We start from the raw sequence: 18,717 nt of genomic DNA, 5'->3' as shown, positions 1-18,717 counted from the left end.
AGTTCAAAGCTGGGACCAGAAAGTAATTAGTCTCTATCTTGACTTTGGTCTTTCTCTTATTTGGGCTTCAATTTTCTCATCTGAAAAATGAAGTTTGGATGAGTACATTTTCTAAGATCTATTTCTAATGGAGTTGAATGAAAAAGAAAAAAATGTAGGATCTTTGATAACTGGAATAAAAGGAGGCAAAAGCTTTGAATGACACAGATGTGGGTTTGAATCTCAGATATTATTAGTTGTAGGAAGTTAGATTTTGTTTTATTTATCTACAAAGTGGAACTAATTAGGGGCTATACCTGTTGGGGTTTAAATGGGAACAATCCTATAATGTCCCCAGCATAATGTGTACGCATATTGCATGCACCTAGAAATGGCAGGACCACATTAAGGTCAGAAAATCATAAGGCTGAGCACATGACTTGATCTAGTAATTTCCACTCTGGCACTTGGAGGAGAAAGAAAGTGAGCATATCACTGTCCCTTACCAGCAGAGATGTCCCTCTGCTGTGATGAAACTGGAGCTGTCGTGATTTATAAAAAGAACACCATCAGGGCAAAGGCACCACATCTTGGCAAGAAATGCTTCACATAGTTTCATAGTTTCCATCGTCACCAAGCTCTCCCTCTCACCCCACACCCTGCTTCTATTTAAATCCCAGGCACTCCGCTAGGCCACACTCATTTTAGCCAGTGCTCAGGCTATCAGCAGAGAAAAGACAGGTGGGTAGCATGGCTCCAGGAGAAAAGGAAAGGGAGGAGGGCCCAGCCAAGAGTGCCCTCCGGAAGATACGCACAGCCACCCTGGTCATCAACTTGGCCCGAGGTTGGCAGCAGTGGGCGAATGAGAACAGCACCAGGCAGGCCCAGGAGCCTTCAGGCTGGCTGCCGGGAGGGACCCAGGATCCACCCCAAGTTCCTAAACCCATCACATGCCCTACTCCACACCAGAAAGCTCAGAGTGCCCCAAAGTCACCACCCCGAACGCCAGAAGGACATGGAGATGGACAAAGCTCAGAGAAAGCCCCTGAGGTTTCTCACATCAAAAAGAAAGAGGTGACCAAAACGGTGGTCAGCAAGGCTTATGAGAGAGGAGGGGACGTGAGCCACCTCAGCCACAGGTACGAGCGGGATGCTGGTGTGCCTGAACCAGAGAATGACATTGACAGAATCCTCCACAGCCACGGCTCCCCAACACGGAGGAGAAAGTGTGCCAACCTGGTGTCTGAGCTGACCAAAGGCTGGAGAGAGATGGAACAGGAGGAGCCCACAGGGAGGAGTGATAGCATAGACACAGAGGACAGCGGCTACGGAGGAGAGGCCGAGGAGAGGCCGGAGCAGGATGGAGTACAGGTGGCTGTGGCCAGGATCAAGCGCCCCTTGCCCTCCCAGTAAGTGATCGCATCCTTCCCACTCCTTGTATCAGGATCACTACTGAGCCCCAACCAACTCTGGGAATCCAGGCAGCAGGGGAGATCCTGCCAGAGTTAGAGTGAGTATCTCAAAGACTGGGCAGGCAGTGAGTTCCGTAGAGGAGGCATGTCCCTGAGCTGAAGGTCAGTGCCAACCTTAGACATGGGCCTTTTGGTCAGGGCCTGCGCTATTTTATTTCTCCTTTTTGTTTTGAACTGAACACCCAAGTCTTAGCCTCAACAAAGATGAAGCCATCAGAGAGGGATACCTGTTTTGCGTGAATTCTTTAAGTCATTTCTATAATGAGTAACAAATTGGCTTATTTCTTTAGAGATAAGGGCGGTTTCTGGTAGACTCGTTGGGAAAATTTTACCTTGTCCCAACTGTCTGTGCTATTATCAAGGGATATGTCTGCTTCAGTAACACCGATGGAATACAGATCTCTATGACTCTAAACAGGTGGCAGGCTGCTATCTAATTTGAGAGCAGGCTCTGAATAAAGTCAGACAGACCCAAGTTCAAATCCCAGTTCTGCCCCTAACTAGTCCTTTTTAAAGCTGATTTCCTTGGCTGGGCACAGTGGCTCATGCCTGTAGCCCCAGCACTTTGGGAGGCCGAGGAGGGCAGATTACCTGAGGCCAGGAGTTCAAGACCGGCCTGACCAACATTGGTGAGACCCCATATCTACCAAAAATACAAAAAATTAGCTGGGCATAGTGTTATGCATGTGCAATCCCAGCTACTCGGGAGGTGGAGCATGAGAACCACTTTAACCCAGGAGGATGATGTTGCAGTGTGCCAAGATCATGCCACTGCACTCCAGCCTGGACAACAGAGCAAGACTCTGTCTCAAAAAAAAAAAAAAAGCTGATTTCCTCATTTGTAAAATGACAGCAACAGTCAGCTTTTGGGAGAAGTTCTGTTGTACTGGGAAATGTAAATGAGATTAGGGCTACCAAGCACGGAGCTTGTCACATGCTCAGTACATGAAAACCATTATCATTCACATAGATTTGGTTACTTTGCAACTTTTCAAATTTTCAAAAACAGTTTGTCCTATTTGTAAACAAAGAGAAATAATTAAAATATCTAGATGCTAGATACACATATACACACTCACACACACACTGATGCAAACTGAAACATTTATATAGACAAGAAACATGCTTTTTTTCAAGACAGTAACTCCATATAGGAGAAAGTCAGGATTTCTTATTCCACAGTGCAAGGGTATCAAAATATAAGACAAAAGTGTCTGATGTCATTACACTTACAGACTGACTCCCATTGGGAACAGTTCGATGTACAAGTGTGTTTTTGAAGTCTTATGAAACAATAAGAAAATAAAGAAAAAATAATGGTTACCTAATTTGACAAAAAGCTGTCGTTTTTTTTTTGAGATGAAGGCTCACTCTGTTGCCCAGGCTGGAGTGCACTGGCACAATCTTGGCTCACTGCAACCTCCGCTTCCTGAGTTCAAGTGATTCTCTTGCCTCAGCCTCCTGAGTAGCTGGGATTACAGGCGCACGCCACCATGCCCAGATAACTTTTGTATTTTTAGTAGAGATGGGGTTCACCATGTTGGCCAGGCTGGTCTTGAACTCCTGACCTTAGGTGATCCACCCGCCTCCAAAGTGCATGATTTGAATCATGGTTACTTTAGTAATCCTGAGTCTCTGTGTACTCATCTAAAAAACAGATGTGATATCTGATAGTTCACAGGGTTTTTTTTTTATTTTTTGAGACGAAGTCTTGCACTGTCACCTGGGCTGGAGTGCAGTGGCACTATCTTGGCTTACTGCAACCTCCACCTCCCAGGTTCAAGCGATTCTTCTGCCTCAGCCTCCCAAATAGTTAGGATTACAGGTGCCCGCCACCATGCCCAGCTCATTTCTTTATTTTTAGAAGAGATGGGGTTTCACTATGTTGGCCAGGCAGGTTTCAAACTCCTGACTTCATGATCAGCCCACCTCGGCCTCCCAATGTGCTGGGATTACAGGCGTGAGCCACTGCGCCTGGCCTTCATGGGGTTATTTTTATATTACCTATGTAAAGTGATAGTCTCAGAGGAGGTCGTTAGTAAGTTGTACCCATTATAATGCAGGGAGCCAGGCCCGGTGATCCCAGCCCTTCAAGATGCTAGGAGCTTGGCTCTGTAGTTTCAGTGGCAGTGGTGGCTAAATCTCTTCTTTCCTTCTTTGGTTCCTTTCCCTCAGTCTTGGGAGTACATAGGGTACTAGAATGTTGTATGCAGCAACAGCAACTCTTAAATCCAGTGGTAATCCTAGCTGTGCTCGGGAAACTTCAGCAGAAGCCTGAGGGGAATTTTTGACCAATAAGACTCTCAAATATTGCTTGAGAAATGAAAGCAGCCTTACTAAGCCAATTTGGAAAGACTTTTTGTTCACTTACTTTTAATTATAGGCACCATTCTCTCCCTGTATCTGCCAATAAGGAGACAATTATGTATCATGGATATTTAGGTGGAAAGTTTCTTGGTGGTTAAGATGTTCCATGGATAATAGAAACAAACAGATCAACTGGGAAAACAGTAGATAAATTCTTTACCAACAGTGGTTTTTCTAACTGAGGTTTTACTATAAAAATGGTTTATATTTTGTCTCACTTCAAAAATATTTAGTCTTTTGATTGTGTGTGACTTGTTCAATCCAGTTCCTTTGGACAAAAGAAATTAGATCTCTCTCCCGTAAACGTGCAAGACTAACGTACCAATCACTTATCCACCCTGTTCCCCATGTTTAATTCAGTGAAAATAAGAGCAGTTGAGCAGGAGACTGCTATTTTATAAATAAGGAAACTGGCACACAGAGACATTAAGAAACGAATAATCCAAGTCACAGAACGAGGAGTGATGAAGTTGGGAAGGCTGATGCCGGTGCTTGTGTTCTTAACCACTGCGCTAGACTGTCTCTCTCAGTAGAGAACAGACTCAAGGAATAAAGTGGAGATCAAAATGTTGGCTTAATTAAAATCCCAGTAACTCCCAAAGTTCAGGGCTTTGGTGCAACTGTATTGAAGGACTTCACAAGAAACAAAGGAAAATTATGCTGTCCTTCTGCCTATGCCCAATTCTAGGGCCACAAACCCTTTCCATAGACTCTGAAGACAGTTCAGTCTGCAAGGAGAATCATAGGCCTGGCTCTCAAACGGAGCTGATAATGACAGACAGCAAAACTGCTGAACAGAAATGTCCATATCGCCTTTTGAATGCTGTCACCCTGCTTCTGATAAATGTGCTCCTCTTGATGTCATGCTCTCAGTAATCAAATGGGCTGAACTGTCTGTAGGGAAGGATAAGCAAACCTATGCAGCATTTCTCTGAGAAGTCCGAAAGGGTGCAGAGGGTCTTTGCTTTACTGACGGGAGGGTGCCTGAGTGAGGAGGCAAAATGCTCCCTCTACAGGAACATCTATGGAGTTGGAAATGAGAGCGCATCTTCACTTTCTCCGTACAGATTGGAGACAGAAGAGAAAACCTCTAGGCCCCCAGGCATTTTGAAGCTAGTGATTCAGGTGAAGGGCAACCACCAGAAAATGTTTTCAGTGCCAGTGAACTTACTGGATTTGAAATATATCTTTTAGAACTCTTATTTCCTGTGGATTTTATTACATATATGATAATTTACCCATATAATTATTACTCCAAAACACAGAATTATGATAAAATTGGTTCCCATTGTCTCCTCATGCTGTTGAAGAGCCTCATTGAGATAAAAAATAAATTTCAGAGTTGATTTCAGTAAATGAAGTAGACTTTCCTAGATAACTTGTAATGTCTAGTAGAATTAGTTAGGTTGAACATAGCAGGACAGGGGATAAATTTTTATTGACTATAAAAAGTTCGTTTACTAATAATGAAGAAACTGAGAAGGTGGGTCTGGATTTAGTATTGCTATCCTAAAATATGGGCAAGATGTTAGTCTTTAAATATTGCTTTGCTTTCTTTCAATTTATGCTAGGTTATCTTTCTAAAGCTCAATCTAAACTATCATTTACATTTTTCCCTGAAAAATTTAAAAACAACATAATCTGGTATTGATTCTTATAGTATTTATTGAACAAAAAAATATTCAGTGTATAAGACTTTCTAACCCTGACTTAAACACAATATACTTTCAGACCTTTTAAAAATGGGAAATATAAAAACAATACAGAATGTTTATAAAATAGAGAAAATTAGATGCCATTAAGATGAATTCCCTTCTTTTTTTTCTAGCCCTATTTTCTAATTCTTCCTTATAGGACCAACTTTCTTTGTTTTTTTTCCCTCCAATTAGAGGGCATTACAAATTGAAAATATAACAAATAGACATTAATATTTAAATGGTGCTTCTTTTAGAAGATATGTATATCATTCATATATATATATATATATATATATGGAGTCTCGCTCTGTTGCCCAGCCTGGAGTGCAGTGTAGTGGCACCATCTCAGCTCACTACAACCTCTGCCTAACAGGTTCAAGAGATTCTTCTTCCTCAGCCTCCTGAGTAGCTGGGAACAGTAGCTGTGCCACCACGCCAACTAATTTTGTATTTTTAGTAGAGACAGGGTTTCACCATGATAGCCAGGCTGGTCTCAAACTCCTGGCCTCAAGTGATCTACCTATCTCAACCTCCCAAAGTGCCGGGATTACAAGAGTGAGCCACTGTGCCTGGCCTAGAAGCTCTTCACATATTTATTAGCACACACCAATCCCAGCTCTTACTCCAAATGACACTGAGTTTCAGCAGTTAGGGAATCTAAGTTGCTAATTAAAAATTAGAAGGAAAAAAAAGCCTACATCAAAGAGAGTCCCATGTAACATACAGTTTAAATAAATTACCTCTGGATGCAAATTCGAGTATTTACCTTTTTTTTTTTTTTGCTTTCTTTGTTACAAAATCAGTATAATACCAACATTAAAGAGAATTTTGAAAAATGAAAAGTACTGTTACCTGGGTACCAACATAATTATTTTCAATTGTGCAAATGGTATTGAATGCTTCAGCGTGGTGTTTTGCATTTTACAGAGTTGTGATTGTACCATAAACCCAAATTTGTATTACTCTATTTTCATTATGAAATATCCAATAGGTACCTTAAAAAGTGCCTGGCACACAGTAAGTATCATAAATAAATAATTCAAACCATGGGAGGGACGTAAAAGTGCCCAAAAACTCTTTAAAGGCAGGATGTATTCGGATTTATACAATAGGGCAGAAACACATTTGGTGCTCAGGAGACAAAGTATGAGTTAATAAATCACACTATTCACTTGCATTTGAGATACTTCAAGCCTCTTCTCGGGCAGGACACTTCAGCTGTTAAGTCTGGCAAGAAATTTAGGCTCTGCCAAGATGGCCATGGACTTGATATTGAAGAATATGCCTTTGATCAGCATGGTGATCAGTCATTGATCACCACGGCTCCGAAAAGACAGGTGTTTGCTCTCTTTTAATAATGAGATCGCGGCCAGGCGTGGTGGCTCACGCCTGTAATCCCAGCACTTTGGGAGGCCAAGGCAGGCGGATCATGAGGTCAGGAGATCAAGACCATCCTGGCCAACACGGTTAAACCCCGTCTCTACTAAAAACACAAAAATTAGCTGGGCATGGTGGTGTGAACCTGTAGTCCCAGCTACTTGGGAGGCTGAGGCAGAAGAATTGCTTGAACCTGGGAGGCGGAGGTTGCGGTGAGCTGAGATCCCGCCACTGCGCTCCAGTCTGGCGCCTGATGACAGAGTGAGACTCTGTTTAAAAATAATAATAATAATAATGAGATTGAGCAGCCCACACTGAGGGCAGCTGAACAGGGAAAACTGATGGAGAGGCAGAGGATCAACTGACAAGGGCTGAGGGAAATCCATTACACTTCAGCCTGGTGAGCTCCTAGCACTTTTTCATACATATATTTTATAAAGTTGTAGTGATTGTGAATACAGTTGTTGTGTGCTGTTTTTTACTAATTAACTTTGTCATACACTTTTATCTATTTATGCATAAAGGATAGTAGTGTTATAAGTAGCATTTCCAATTCCAATTCTATTGTCCTATGAAACAATGTAACAAGCATAGGACTTTGGGAAACACCAAGCATAAGAATTAATGAAAGTTCGCCATCTAGTGGATATCATTTGGTTTTTGAAAACAATCTAAGATTGTAACCTCCCTGTCCATATCTGTTTGGTTCCAGCTTTTGGGGAACCAGATTTCAGGAAATGAGTTTGGATGGTGAGGGACACCCAAATCTGATTAGCTCCTGGGTTCTGAATAGTAAATTGTGAGAGTTCGTATAGCTCAGGCATGCCATTCACACAAGTACTTTCAGCACAACTTGAACATTTCCAATCCTCATGCTTCCAGGCATGAGGCCACTCGGTGCTGGGGAGAAAAAGGGAGGGTGGGACACTTGCAAGGGTGAGGAGTACAAATCGCTTTCAGAGAGTCCAAGAGTTTGTGTTTTACCTGTGAAGACAAAGAGACTGAGGGAAAAAGTCTAGGCAATTGGAGATAGTCTTTGGAAGTTCTGGGATACACATGCAGGATATGCAGGTTTTATTGCATAAGAAAATGTGTGCCATGGTGGTTTGCTACCCCTATTAACCTGTCATCTAGATATTAAGCCCCACATGCATTAGTATCCTGATACTCTCCTTTCCCCCAGCCTCCCAACAGGCCCGGTGTATGTTGTTCCCCTCCCTGTGTCCATGTGTTCCCATTGTTCAGCTCCCACTTACAAGTGAGAACATGTGGCGTTTGGTTTTCTGTTCCTGTGTTAGTTTGCTGCCCCATCCTAGTATTAGGCTGCATTCTCACGATACTACTACACTTTCCAGAGTTGGCTTTTTATATAAGAAAATGCATTCTGAATTCCAAGGATACATACATTTAAAATGCAACGTGTTCCTTTATTAGATACCGTATGGGCCTGCTGAGTGGCATCACTGCATAGTAGAAAGAGCATTGACCTTCGTCTCAGGCAGTCTTGCATTTGAATCCTTCCGCTGCCACCTATTTAGGGCAGTATTTCATAGTTATAGACAGGCTCTGGAGCCAGCTTACCTTTGGTTCAAAGTCTAGTTCTACCACTGAACGGTTTTGTGACTTTAAGCAGTTACTTCATCTCTCTGGCCTCAATTTCTTCATTTGTGAAATAGGAATTACTATCTCAGGGAATGGTTGTGAGGAATCTTAATAAAAAGTGTTTAGAAGAAAGTCAGTACATAGTGTTCAGTAAATGTTACTATTGCTGGTGTTTTCTGTCTGTATAACTTAATATTTCAAAGTTTCTAGTAGATCATTGATACTAGTCTATATATGCTATCATTGAAAAATCCACATATGAAAATCTGTATGACTAAATATTAAAATGCATGTGTAGTGGTATAGTCCTTACCTGTGGGAAATAATTGGTTTCAGAGGTCCTCTAAGAACTAGGTTCCCAAGAAAACCTATACAATTCCAGTTCTAAAATGTTACTAATACTCAACTGTAAGATACACATATTTGTATTAATTTTGTGAGGTTTTTTCTTAAAATAGAGTTTAATATAACTATAATGCTTAAAATATTGTTCATAGAGAAAACAATCTAGAAACTATGCACCAAACTAAGAACAATGGTGTGATTATGTATGATTTTTTTCTTTCATTTCTAATATTTTATATTGTTTATCTTTTGTAGTGAAAAAATTATACTTATGTTAAAAGATGCGTATGCATGGGAAGTACAAAGGGAAAACAACATTCGGTGTTAAAATATCTGTATCTTGATTGTTCACCCTCTCTCTACTTTAGGGTAAATAGATTTACAGAGAAACGCAACTGCAAAGCCCAACAGAAATATAGCCAAGTGGGCAACTTGAAAGGGAGATGGCAGCAGTGGGCTGATGAACACATACAATCCCAGAAGCTCAATCCTTTCAGTGAAGAGTTTGATTACGAGCTGGCCATGTCCACCCGCCTACACAAAGGTGACGAGGGCTACGGCCGCCCCAAGGAAGGAACCAAAACCGCTGAAAGGGCCAAGCGTGCTGAGGAGCACATCTACAGGGAAATCATGGACATGTGCTTCATTATCCGCACGATGGCTCGCCACAGACGAGATGGCAAGATCCAGGTTACATTTGGAGATCTCTTTGACAGATATGTTCGTATTTCAGATAAAGTAGTGGGCATTCTCATGCGTGCCAGGAAGCACGGACTGGTAGACTTTGAAGGAGAGATGCTATGGCAAGGCCGAGATGACCATGTTGTGATTACGCTACTCAAGTGAACCTTCAGAAACAAAAGCCAAATTTGGCCCCCTGTTGTCTTAATGCTAAATGTTCATGTATGTAAAAAGAAAATGCAAACTCTCTGTAATAAGTTAGTAAATATTAAACAATTTTTACATAAGTGACTTCCTTGCATTCTATTTCTAGAATGAGGAAGTTTGGGAATTTTGAGAAAGCACACGCAAAGCATTTCAGAAAGCACATGTTATTAACATATAATAATACTATTAATGGTTGAAATTCCACGGGGTTTTTTTTGAGACAGGTTCTCTGTATGTCACCAAAGCTGGTCTTTTAACTCCTGGCCTCAAGTGATCCTCTCACCTCAGACTCCCAAGTAGCTGAGATTATAGGCATGAGCCACAGTACCCAGCCACTTATATTTTTAGGCAAAATATTTAGCTATTCATTGCAGAAACTACGACAGATTTTTAATTAAACGTTAAATCGAAGAAGAATGCTGATTTTAGATAAATATCAGCAGAACATATAATAATGTGTCTTTATTTGGAAAAAATAAAATTCCATTAAGTTTGGTAAAACTAAACAAAATTTTTTCAGAAGCTTGACTTCGTATTATTGTGTATATCATAGCATCACTTACAAAACAGGCTCATATATAAAAAGTTAAGTTGTGAATATGTTGCTGAAATTGTTGAAGTTCCTCTGTGGGCTTGTATTCTAACAGGTTTCCAGTAAGAGTTCACCTTCCTTCTGTGTGATTTGAGCAAATCACATAAAAACAGTCAGTTGCTGTCTTAGCACCAACAAAGAAGGCAACCTTCACTAAAAGTAGAGCAGAGGTGAGAGATTCAGTTTTACGTGGAGAAGTTTATTGTTTCACTACAAATCATTTATATGTCAGCATGCAAATGAGTCATGCTGCTTGCATTTATATCAATGCACAATGGAGAAATACAGAAAATCTATGAAGTGGAATGTTCAGTATTAGACGAAGCCCATAGAATCATTGGTGAATTAAAAACTGATTTGAGACAATTTAATTTTCCTCATACTATAACAAAGAATACTTTATGAAATGTCCAAAAGTCATTAAACAGCTATATTAGTTCTGCCAAAGTAAAAAATATACAGTTACTATGATGGCAAGGAGAAAAATCATTTGACATAAATGTGTTGTCTGTTTTTTTCCTTAATAGATTTAATGTGTCTATATGATCTTAAAAACAAATGGAATGGAATGTGAGACTGCAATTCTTACTGAATTCAATGAAAGTTACTAAAATGCATTGACAGTATAGCACTTTGGTGTTAAATGTAAAAGTTAAGGTCAAAATATGATACCTCAAAATAATAGGTATTATTGTGCTATAAGAATTATGTTTGTTTTCATGCATGATTCTCCTTCAAACTGAAGGTTCTGATATTAAGAAAGTATGTATATTTTGTTTCCATATCATATTTATAAAGCTACAAATTAATGACCAATATTTCTAAGTAGGATTTCATATAAGATGCACATTTCTATTACAAGTGAAACCTATGCCAAATTTTAAAGACAAATAGCACAAGAATAAAAGATGTTTTCTCATATTTTCTGTTCTTGTTTTTATAGTATTTATGGGTTATATTCCGCATACACTTTCTTCTGTTTGAAATACAATAAAATTATATTGTGTAACTTAGGTTACAGTATCAGTAGAATATTAAAAATAGATGAAGGTTTTGAGAGTCTCTCCATATTCAATTCTGAATAGTAACAATTTATACAGGCACAGACAGAGATTATTCTAAGTTCAATTTGTTTGAGTGTGAGGATGGAATAAAAGTCCTCTTTTCAGACAGCCTCTAAGACATTAACTAACACTCTTCTGCATAAGGTCTTGCTGTAAAATCAGAAAGCTACATTCCTTAGATAAAAACACCTGCTGAGAAATAGGCACACTTTCGTAAGCACTTTGTGAGATAGACATCATCACGAGGTGTCTTGTGATACTAGCTTGTGGTTTGTAGACTTTTTTCTTGCTTTATTGTGTATTATTCTTTTGATGTTTTATTTAAGGCCATTTTTCATCTTAATGTTTCCTGAACTGGGATCCAAAAATATCTCCTCAACCAAATGATTATTATCCTAAAAACTCCATAACAGGAATATCCACAGTTGAAAAACAGGATATTTTGACAAAAAATTAAAATAAAAAATAAAAGAACTCAGGTGGCAAGTGAGGTAATGAAAATCCTCATATTTTTATAGTGACCAAATAATATATGAAATCATATATTTTTATCATTGATAATTCTAAATTCTCAATAACAGACAATATACAATCAATTTCTCAATCTTCAGGATTTTCCTTTTCCAAACTTTTCAATCTAGATGTTTGGAGGGTTTCCATGCTGTACTTTATTATCCCTTCTAGCTCATAACTTGAAGTTGTGTAAGTTCACCTCATCACTCTGCCCACTTACACTACAAGGAGGGAACTGAGCGTGGGCTTCTTTGTTCCCACACTGTTGCAAGATGAGGCTGCATCTATATTCTTGGTTTGTCTTCTGCTTTTTCCTTTCCCCTCCCAAGCTCTACTTCCTTCTTTTTCTAATCACTACTAACTGATAAAATGTAAGAATACCCAGTGCTGTTTCTCAAATGATATAGAAACAATTCTGTGTAAACTGGAATTGTATGTCAATGGGAACTCATACACTGGAAAAGATGGTTGTGCCTTCTCTATTAAATCACTGTTCAGGGCTTATAAGAGGAACAGGAGACCATCGAGTCCATAATGAAGTGACCCTTTAATGTAGATGCCCCCAGGATTCCTATTAGAACATTCTAATTTCAGTCACAGTACCTAGGTTATAGTTTTAGTGTAAGAAGCACACAGTCAATTTCTGTTACTTAATTTAAAATGTGCTGTATGACCTAACCTCTTAGCCTAGAGGTTTTGAGAGTACTGTGATCCATTCACCAGCTATCATTTCCATAAGGATTATCTAAATTATACTGTGTGCCCACATTTGGGGGCGATGCAGTATCTAACAAAATTACATTGCATTTACTTTTTTTTTTTTTTTTTGAGACGGAATTTTGCTCATTGCCCAGGCTGGAGTGCAATGGCACGATCTCGGCTCACTGCAATCCCTACCTCCTAGGTTCAAGTGATTTTCGTGCCTCAGCCTCCCAAGTGGCTGGGATTACAGACATGCGCCACCACGCCCAGCTAATTTTTGTGCTGTTAGTAGAGATGGGGTTTCTCCATGTTGGTCGGGCTGATCTTGAACTCCCAAACTCTTGTGATCTGCTGGCCTCAGCCTCCCAAAGTGCTGGGATTACGGGTGTGAGCCACCACGCCCAACCACATTTACTTTTGGACCAATAAATCTCACTCCTAAAATTTCCATGGAAGATACAATTCAAGAAACATAAAAATATATATGCATAATGCATTGTGCCTTTTTAACCTAAAATACTGTAAACAACCTAAAACATACAGGAAATGATCAAATCAAGTATGGCATATGCACACAATACATGCAACTATAAAAGAAAATCTTTTAAGAAGTGAAATAGAATTTTCAGTGTCCATATATGTGTATATATACATTATATACAAAATCTTTTTTTTTTTTAGACAGAGTCTTGCTCTTTCGCCAGGCTGGAGCGCAGTGGCATGACCCTGGCTCACTGCAACCTCCATCTCCTGGATTCAAGCGATTCCCCTGCCTTAGCCTGCTGAGTACCTGGGACTACAGGCACATGCCACCATGCCCGGCTAATTTTTTGTATTTTAGTAGAGAAGGGATTTCACCATGGCCAGGATGGTCTCAATCTCCTGACCTCATGATCCACCTGCCTTGGCTTCCCAAAATGCTGTGATTACTTTGAGCCACCAAGCCCGGCCCATATACATGAAATCTTATACACACACACATACACACTGTATTATATATGTGTGAATGTTTACAATGTTTATATATACACTCTATATTTTAAAAATAGAGGGTAACCAGAAATAAAATCAACTTCCTGTAGGGGTAGGTAAAAACTAAGTTGAAAGACACAGAAAAGGGATATACTTCTCAGAGTATACCTCTTTATAGGGTTTTGACTTTTGGAAATGTAAACATTATACATGCAATAAAGTAAAATTCAATAAAAGTAGGAGAAAAAATAAAATTGGAAACAAAGCAAATAAATTGAATTCTATTTTATATTATTAAAATAAGCACACAGGAAGAAAAAAGAAGTGCACCTAACTTTTGAATACTTTTTGATTAAATACTTTGTCTAAAGGTACAAAAGGACTATAAAGAAATATCAAATTCTACTTAATTTTGGTGTTTGTGAGAGTATAGGCATGGCAATTCTGAAATTATAAGGTCTGTATTATAAAATTAAGCAAGCAAGTAAATATACTGATGTCCTTACTGTGCAAGAAGAGACAAACATGGCATGAGGGAAGACAAACAAGAACTCTGTGATGTGAGACTGGAAGGAGTGGTATCCGTGTGAATTCATGCTGTATTTAGTTGTCTCCTGAAAGGTCCTAAAGCAATACCACCCTAGTAGCAACAAGTGCCCTGATTTCAAAATATGCTTTTCCTGCAAAGAAAATATGGTTCCTTTCAGAAATGACTGATTCTAGAATTGGTACAGAAAGTACAGATAAATCTAAAACATTTTTCTTACATGAGGAGAAAGTAAGTGCTCAAGAAAATCGAAAAACAGAAATAAAAGACTGATGGGATATCCCCCCTGGTTACGTCTAGGATAGAAATTGATTATATAACCGTTTGAATTAAAAAAAGAGAATTCATTAGTTCATACTGATAATACATATTCATAAATGATGGAGAAAGGAAAACTCTCCCTTATAATAAATGGCAACGGCAACTAATGTGTTTGGAATTAAAGAGCTTAAAAATATGCATCTCTCTCTCTATAACTTACTAATTACACAAGGAAAACTAGTAGCAAGGGAAAAACATGATAGACACTATCTAATCAAATAATCAAAGCTAATATTACCAATAAGGGGAAAATCATACATTATGTGAACCCTGATTTGATGCAGAGGGCAAAACATTTCTGTGGTTTTCCTATCAAAAATGCATAACCAAAATTTAAGCATCAGGAATAATTCAGACAAATCCACATTGAAGGACATTCTACAATCCTGAAATTTTTCAAACATACAACTGTCATGAAATAGTGAATAATGGACTCTTCCAGGTTAAAGGAGAATTTTTTTTAAAAAGGCAGAAAAACTGAATGCAATGCAGGATCTTGGAGTGGATCATGATTCAGTTAAAATAATGCTTGAAAGAATATTATTAGGGTCATTGGTGAAATCTGAAATGGACTGCCTATTAGATATTGTATTAATGTTAAATTTCCTGAATTTGATCATTGTACCGTGGCTATTTAGGAGGACATCCCTGTACGTAGGAAATGCATACACATCTTTATAGGTAAAGTGTAACAGAATGAGATGCAGTAATATAATAGGTAGGGTGTGTATGTGTATAGGAGGGGAAAGGATGGAAAGTGAAGAAAGCAAGCACATAGTTCTGTAAACATTCCAGCACATCTCTTGGTAAACAAATATATACATTACTGCTCAGTACATAGCAACAAAGTAAATTTGCTGGTCAGTCATGTGTATACCTAGCTTTAATGGATACTGCCAGAAACATTTTCCGAAGTTGTTCCCTTTCACATTATCTTTTAAAACAGCTTTCATAGTTTTGGGTTTTACATTTAAGTCTTTAATCCATCTTGAGTTGATTTTTGTGTATGGTGTAAGGAAGCTGGGGTGATTCTTCAAAGAGCTACCATTCACCCTAGCAATCCCATTACTGGGTTTGCTAGTAGAAACACAAATACACCCAGAGAAATATAAATCTTTCTATCATAAGGACACATGCATACAAATATTCACTGCAGCACTATTCACAATAGCAAAGACACTGAACCAACCTAAATGCCCATTAATGACAGACTGGATAAAGATGTGGTACATACACATCATGGAATACTATGCAGTCATAAAAAATGAGATCATGTCCTTTCCAGGAACATGGATGAAGCTGGAGGCTATTATCTTTAGCATACTAATGCAGGTCAGAAAACCAATACCACATGTTCTCACTTAAAAGTGGGAGCCAAATGATAAGAACTTATGAACACATGGAAGGAAATAACAGACATGAGGGTCTACTTCAGTAGGGGCGTGGGAGGATGGAGAATAACAGACAAGGTAATTGTTAAGTACTAAGCTTAATACCTGGGTGATGAAATAGTTTGTACAACAAACCCCCGTGATACGTCTACCTATGTAACAAACCTTCACATGTACCCCCAAACCTAAAATAAAAGTTGGAGAAAACAACAGCTTTCACTCTTATTGGGCACCTTCTCACTTTTAATGATGTCTTTTGATGAAGTGCTTAAAGTTTTCATCTAGCATAATTTATTTTTTTCTTCATATTTAGTGCTTTTTGTGTCCCATTAAAGAAATACATGCCCGTTCTAAGGTCATGAAAATATTCTCCTATATCAACTGATGTCTCTATTGTTTTACTTTTCACAATTATTTTTCAATCTCTAATTGTTTGGGGTGTAAGATGAGTCAAGACTTTGTTCCATATAGATATCCAATTAATCCACCACCATTTATTGAAAAGATCATCTTTTTAAGAAATCAGTTTGTTTCTGAACTTTTGACCAATACACTTTCTTTCTCAGCTTTGAAGACCACATACTCAATTCTTCTACGTTGCCTTAGCTATTCCTTGATTTTACATGTCCATATAAACTCTAGAATCAGTTTAATTTCTATAAAAATAAGCCTGGGTGAGATTCTGTCACAATAATTTAAGAGAACTGACATATTTTAACCAATATTGTCTGCCAATAATGAACACGATATATATCCTTCCTGTTTGGATCTTCACTTTCTTGTTTTATATCTAATATTTTCAATGGTATTACAAATGATAATATATAAATTTCATATTTGTTTGTACACAAAAAGTGAAAGTTTTGTTTTTTGATTTTTAAAGTTCATTTTTCAGAATAGTATATAAAATGTCTCACCCCCAAAATGTTTATTCTTCTGTTTCTCACATCACACTACAACAAAGTCCATGACTAATTTCATTTTGCAATCTGCTGTTTTTCATTCCTCTGTGTACCTTGTGAGACACTGACCACCACCTGTGGTGGTCTGGCCTGCAGACTCTGACCCAATGACGGATGAATAAACTCACTTTCACACCATTACAGTGATTCAAGTGGGCTAGGGATGGTCACTGGCTACTTTCAGAGGGCAAAATGCCACCAATCAACCAAGACTCCCTCTCCATCATTACATTTATTCAGTAAAAGATTTCATAACAGAGGTTCTAAGTCAACACACTTGTGGATAATTAACATGGTTAAAAAAGTGGTCATATGAATGATAAAAGCTTTAGGTTCTGGGCCCAGAGTAAACATGAGTAATTCCCCTTTGAACTCCCCCTGAGAGACCCATCCAGCACAAAGTTTACATGAATAAACAGAAGAGAGACAAAGGGATGTGGGGTAAACAGACCAACTGGGAAAGCCTCTTATCATCACTATCCTCTCCCTAACTAATGTACCTGCTGCCTTCGGCCTGTCCCAATAAAATTTTTCAGCCTTCCAAAAGATTTGAGACTAATCTATAACTTTTCCTAATATTTCTTTAATAATTTGCCAGCCACCCTGAATGAATCTCAACCACCTTGAGCATCTTGATAAATAATACAGCTAAACTCCTAAATCAAAATCCTGAGAGCTTATCCTTAACTTTTTCTGATATCCAATCAATAATCAACTCCTGTTCAATCTACTCATAAACCGTTTCTAAATTCATGCTTCCTTATTACCATTCCACTATTCTTATTCAGGCCTAATCATTTTTTTTTTTTGAGACAGAGTTTCGCTCTTGTTACCCAGGCTGGAGTGCAATGGCGCGATCTCGGCTCACTGCAACCTCTGTCTCCTGGGTTCAGGCAATTCTCCTGCCTCAGCCTCCTGAGTAGCTGGGATTACAGGCACGCGCCACCATGCCCAGCTAATTTTTTGTATTTATAGTAGAGATGGGGTTTCGCCATGTTGACCAGGATGGTCTCGATCTCTTGACCTCGTGATCCACCCGCCTCGGCCTCCCAAAGTGCTGGGATTACAGGCTTGAGCCACCGCGCCCGGCCCCTCATTTTTTTTTCTGGACTTTACATAAGGCTCTTTTTTTCCTCTTATCTAGTTCTTCCCTCTACTCATCTATTTTTCACAGATATTTTCCTAAAGTATATACCTGATCATGTCATTCCTCCTTTCAAATGTTAACTGATCCTATAGTATAAAATATATCCAAATTTCTTGGCATTGCAAACAAAAAACTGTTTATGACAAGAGGCGTAGCTTGTTATGCATTCTCTACCCAAAATGAAAACAATGTGACTTAAAAAATAACAACTAGGCCAGGCGCAGTGGCTCAGGCCTATAATCCCAGCACTTTGGAGGCCGAGGTAGATGGATCATGAGGTCAGGAGATTGAGACCATTCTGGCTAACACAGTGAAACCCTGTCTGTCTCTACTAAAAATATATACAAAAAAAAAAAAAAAAAAAAAATTAGCCGGGCGTGATGGCATGCTCCTGTAGTCCCAGCTACTTGGGAGGCTGAGGCCCGAGAATTGCTTGAACCTGAGAGGCGGAGGTTGGAGTGAGTGAAGATTGCACCACTGCACTACAGCATAGGGGAGAGAATGAGACTCTGTCTCAAAAAAAAATAAAAATAAAAAAAATCAAATAACTTGCACTTTTCCATGTGTCAAGCACCCTCTCCCATCTATGTCTATTTTAACAACTGTAGTGCTCCCTCTAATTGAACGCATCCTTCCATCACTATTATTGCTAACACCATGACCACCACCACCACAATGTAGGCTATTAGAAGCATTTAAGAGATACATAAAAGATAGTAATAGGCTTAATCAAAGACTTGTTAAGATATGAAAACAAGTATTCAATGAATCCAAACTCG

General features: G+C 38.8%; 1 protein-coding gene across 1 annotated transcript; it reads left to right on the top strand.

Annotated features, from left to right (window-relative positions):
- Positions 1 to 682: 682 nt before the first annotated feature.
- On the top strand, positions 683 to 11,240 carry ABRA (actin binding Rho activating protein). Its single transcript, XM_012474916.2, has 2 exons — positions 683 to 1,388; positions 9,208 to 11,240. The coding sequence occupies exons 1-2, from the start codon at positions 730 to 732 to the stop codon at positions 9,683 to 9,685; spliced, it is 1,137 nt and encodes a 378-aa protein (XP_012330339.1). The 5' UTR covers positions 683 to 729; the 3' UTR covers positions 9,686 to 11,240.
- The last annotated feature ends 7,477 nt before the right edge of the window (positions 11,241 to 18,717 follow it).

Source organism: Aotus nancymaae, unplaced genomic scaffold (assembly GCF_030222135.1).
Source record: "Aotus nancymaae isolate 86718 unplaced genomic scaffold, 86718_ANA_hifiasm-v0.15.2.pri h1tg000036l, whole genome shotgun sequence".
NCBI lineage: Eukaryota > Metazoa > Chordata > Mammalia > Primates > Aotidae > Aotus > Aotus nancymaae.
This window is presented reverse-complemented; position numbering and strand designations above follow the sequence as displayed.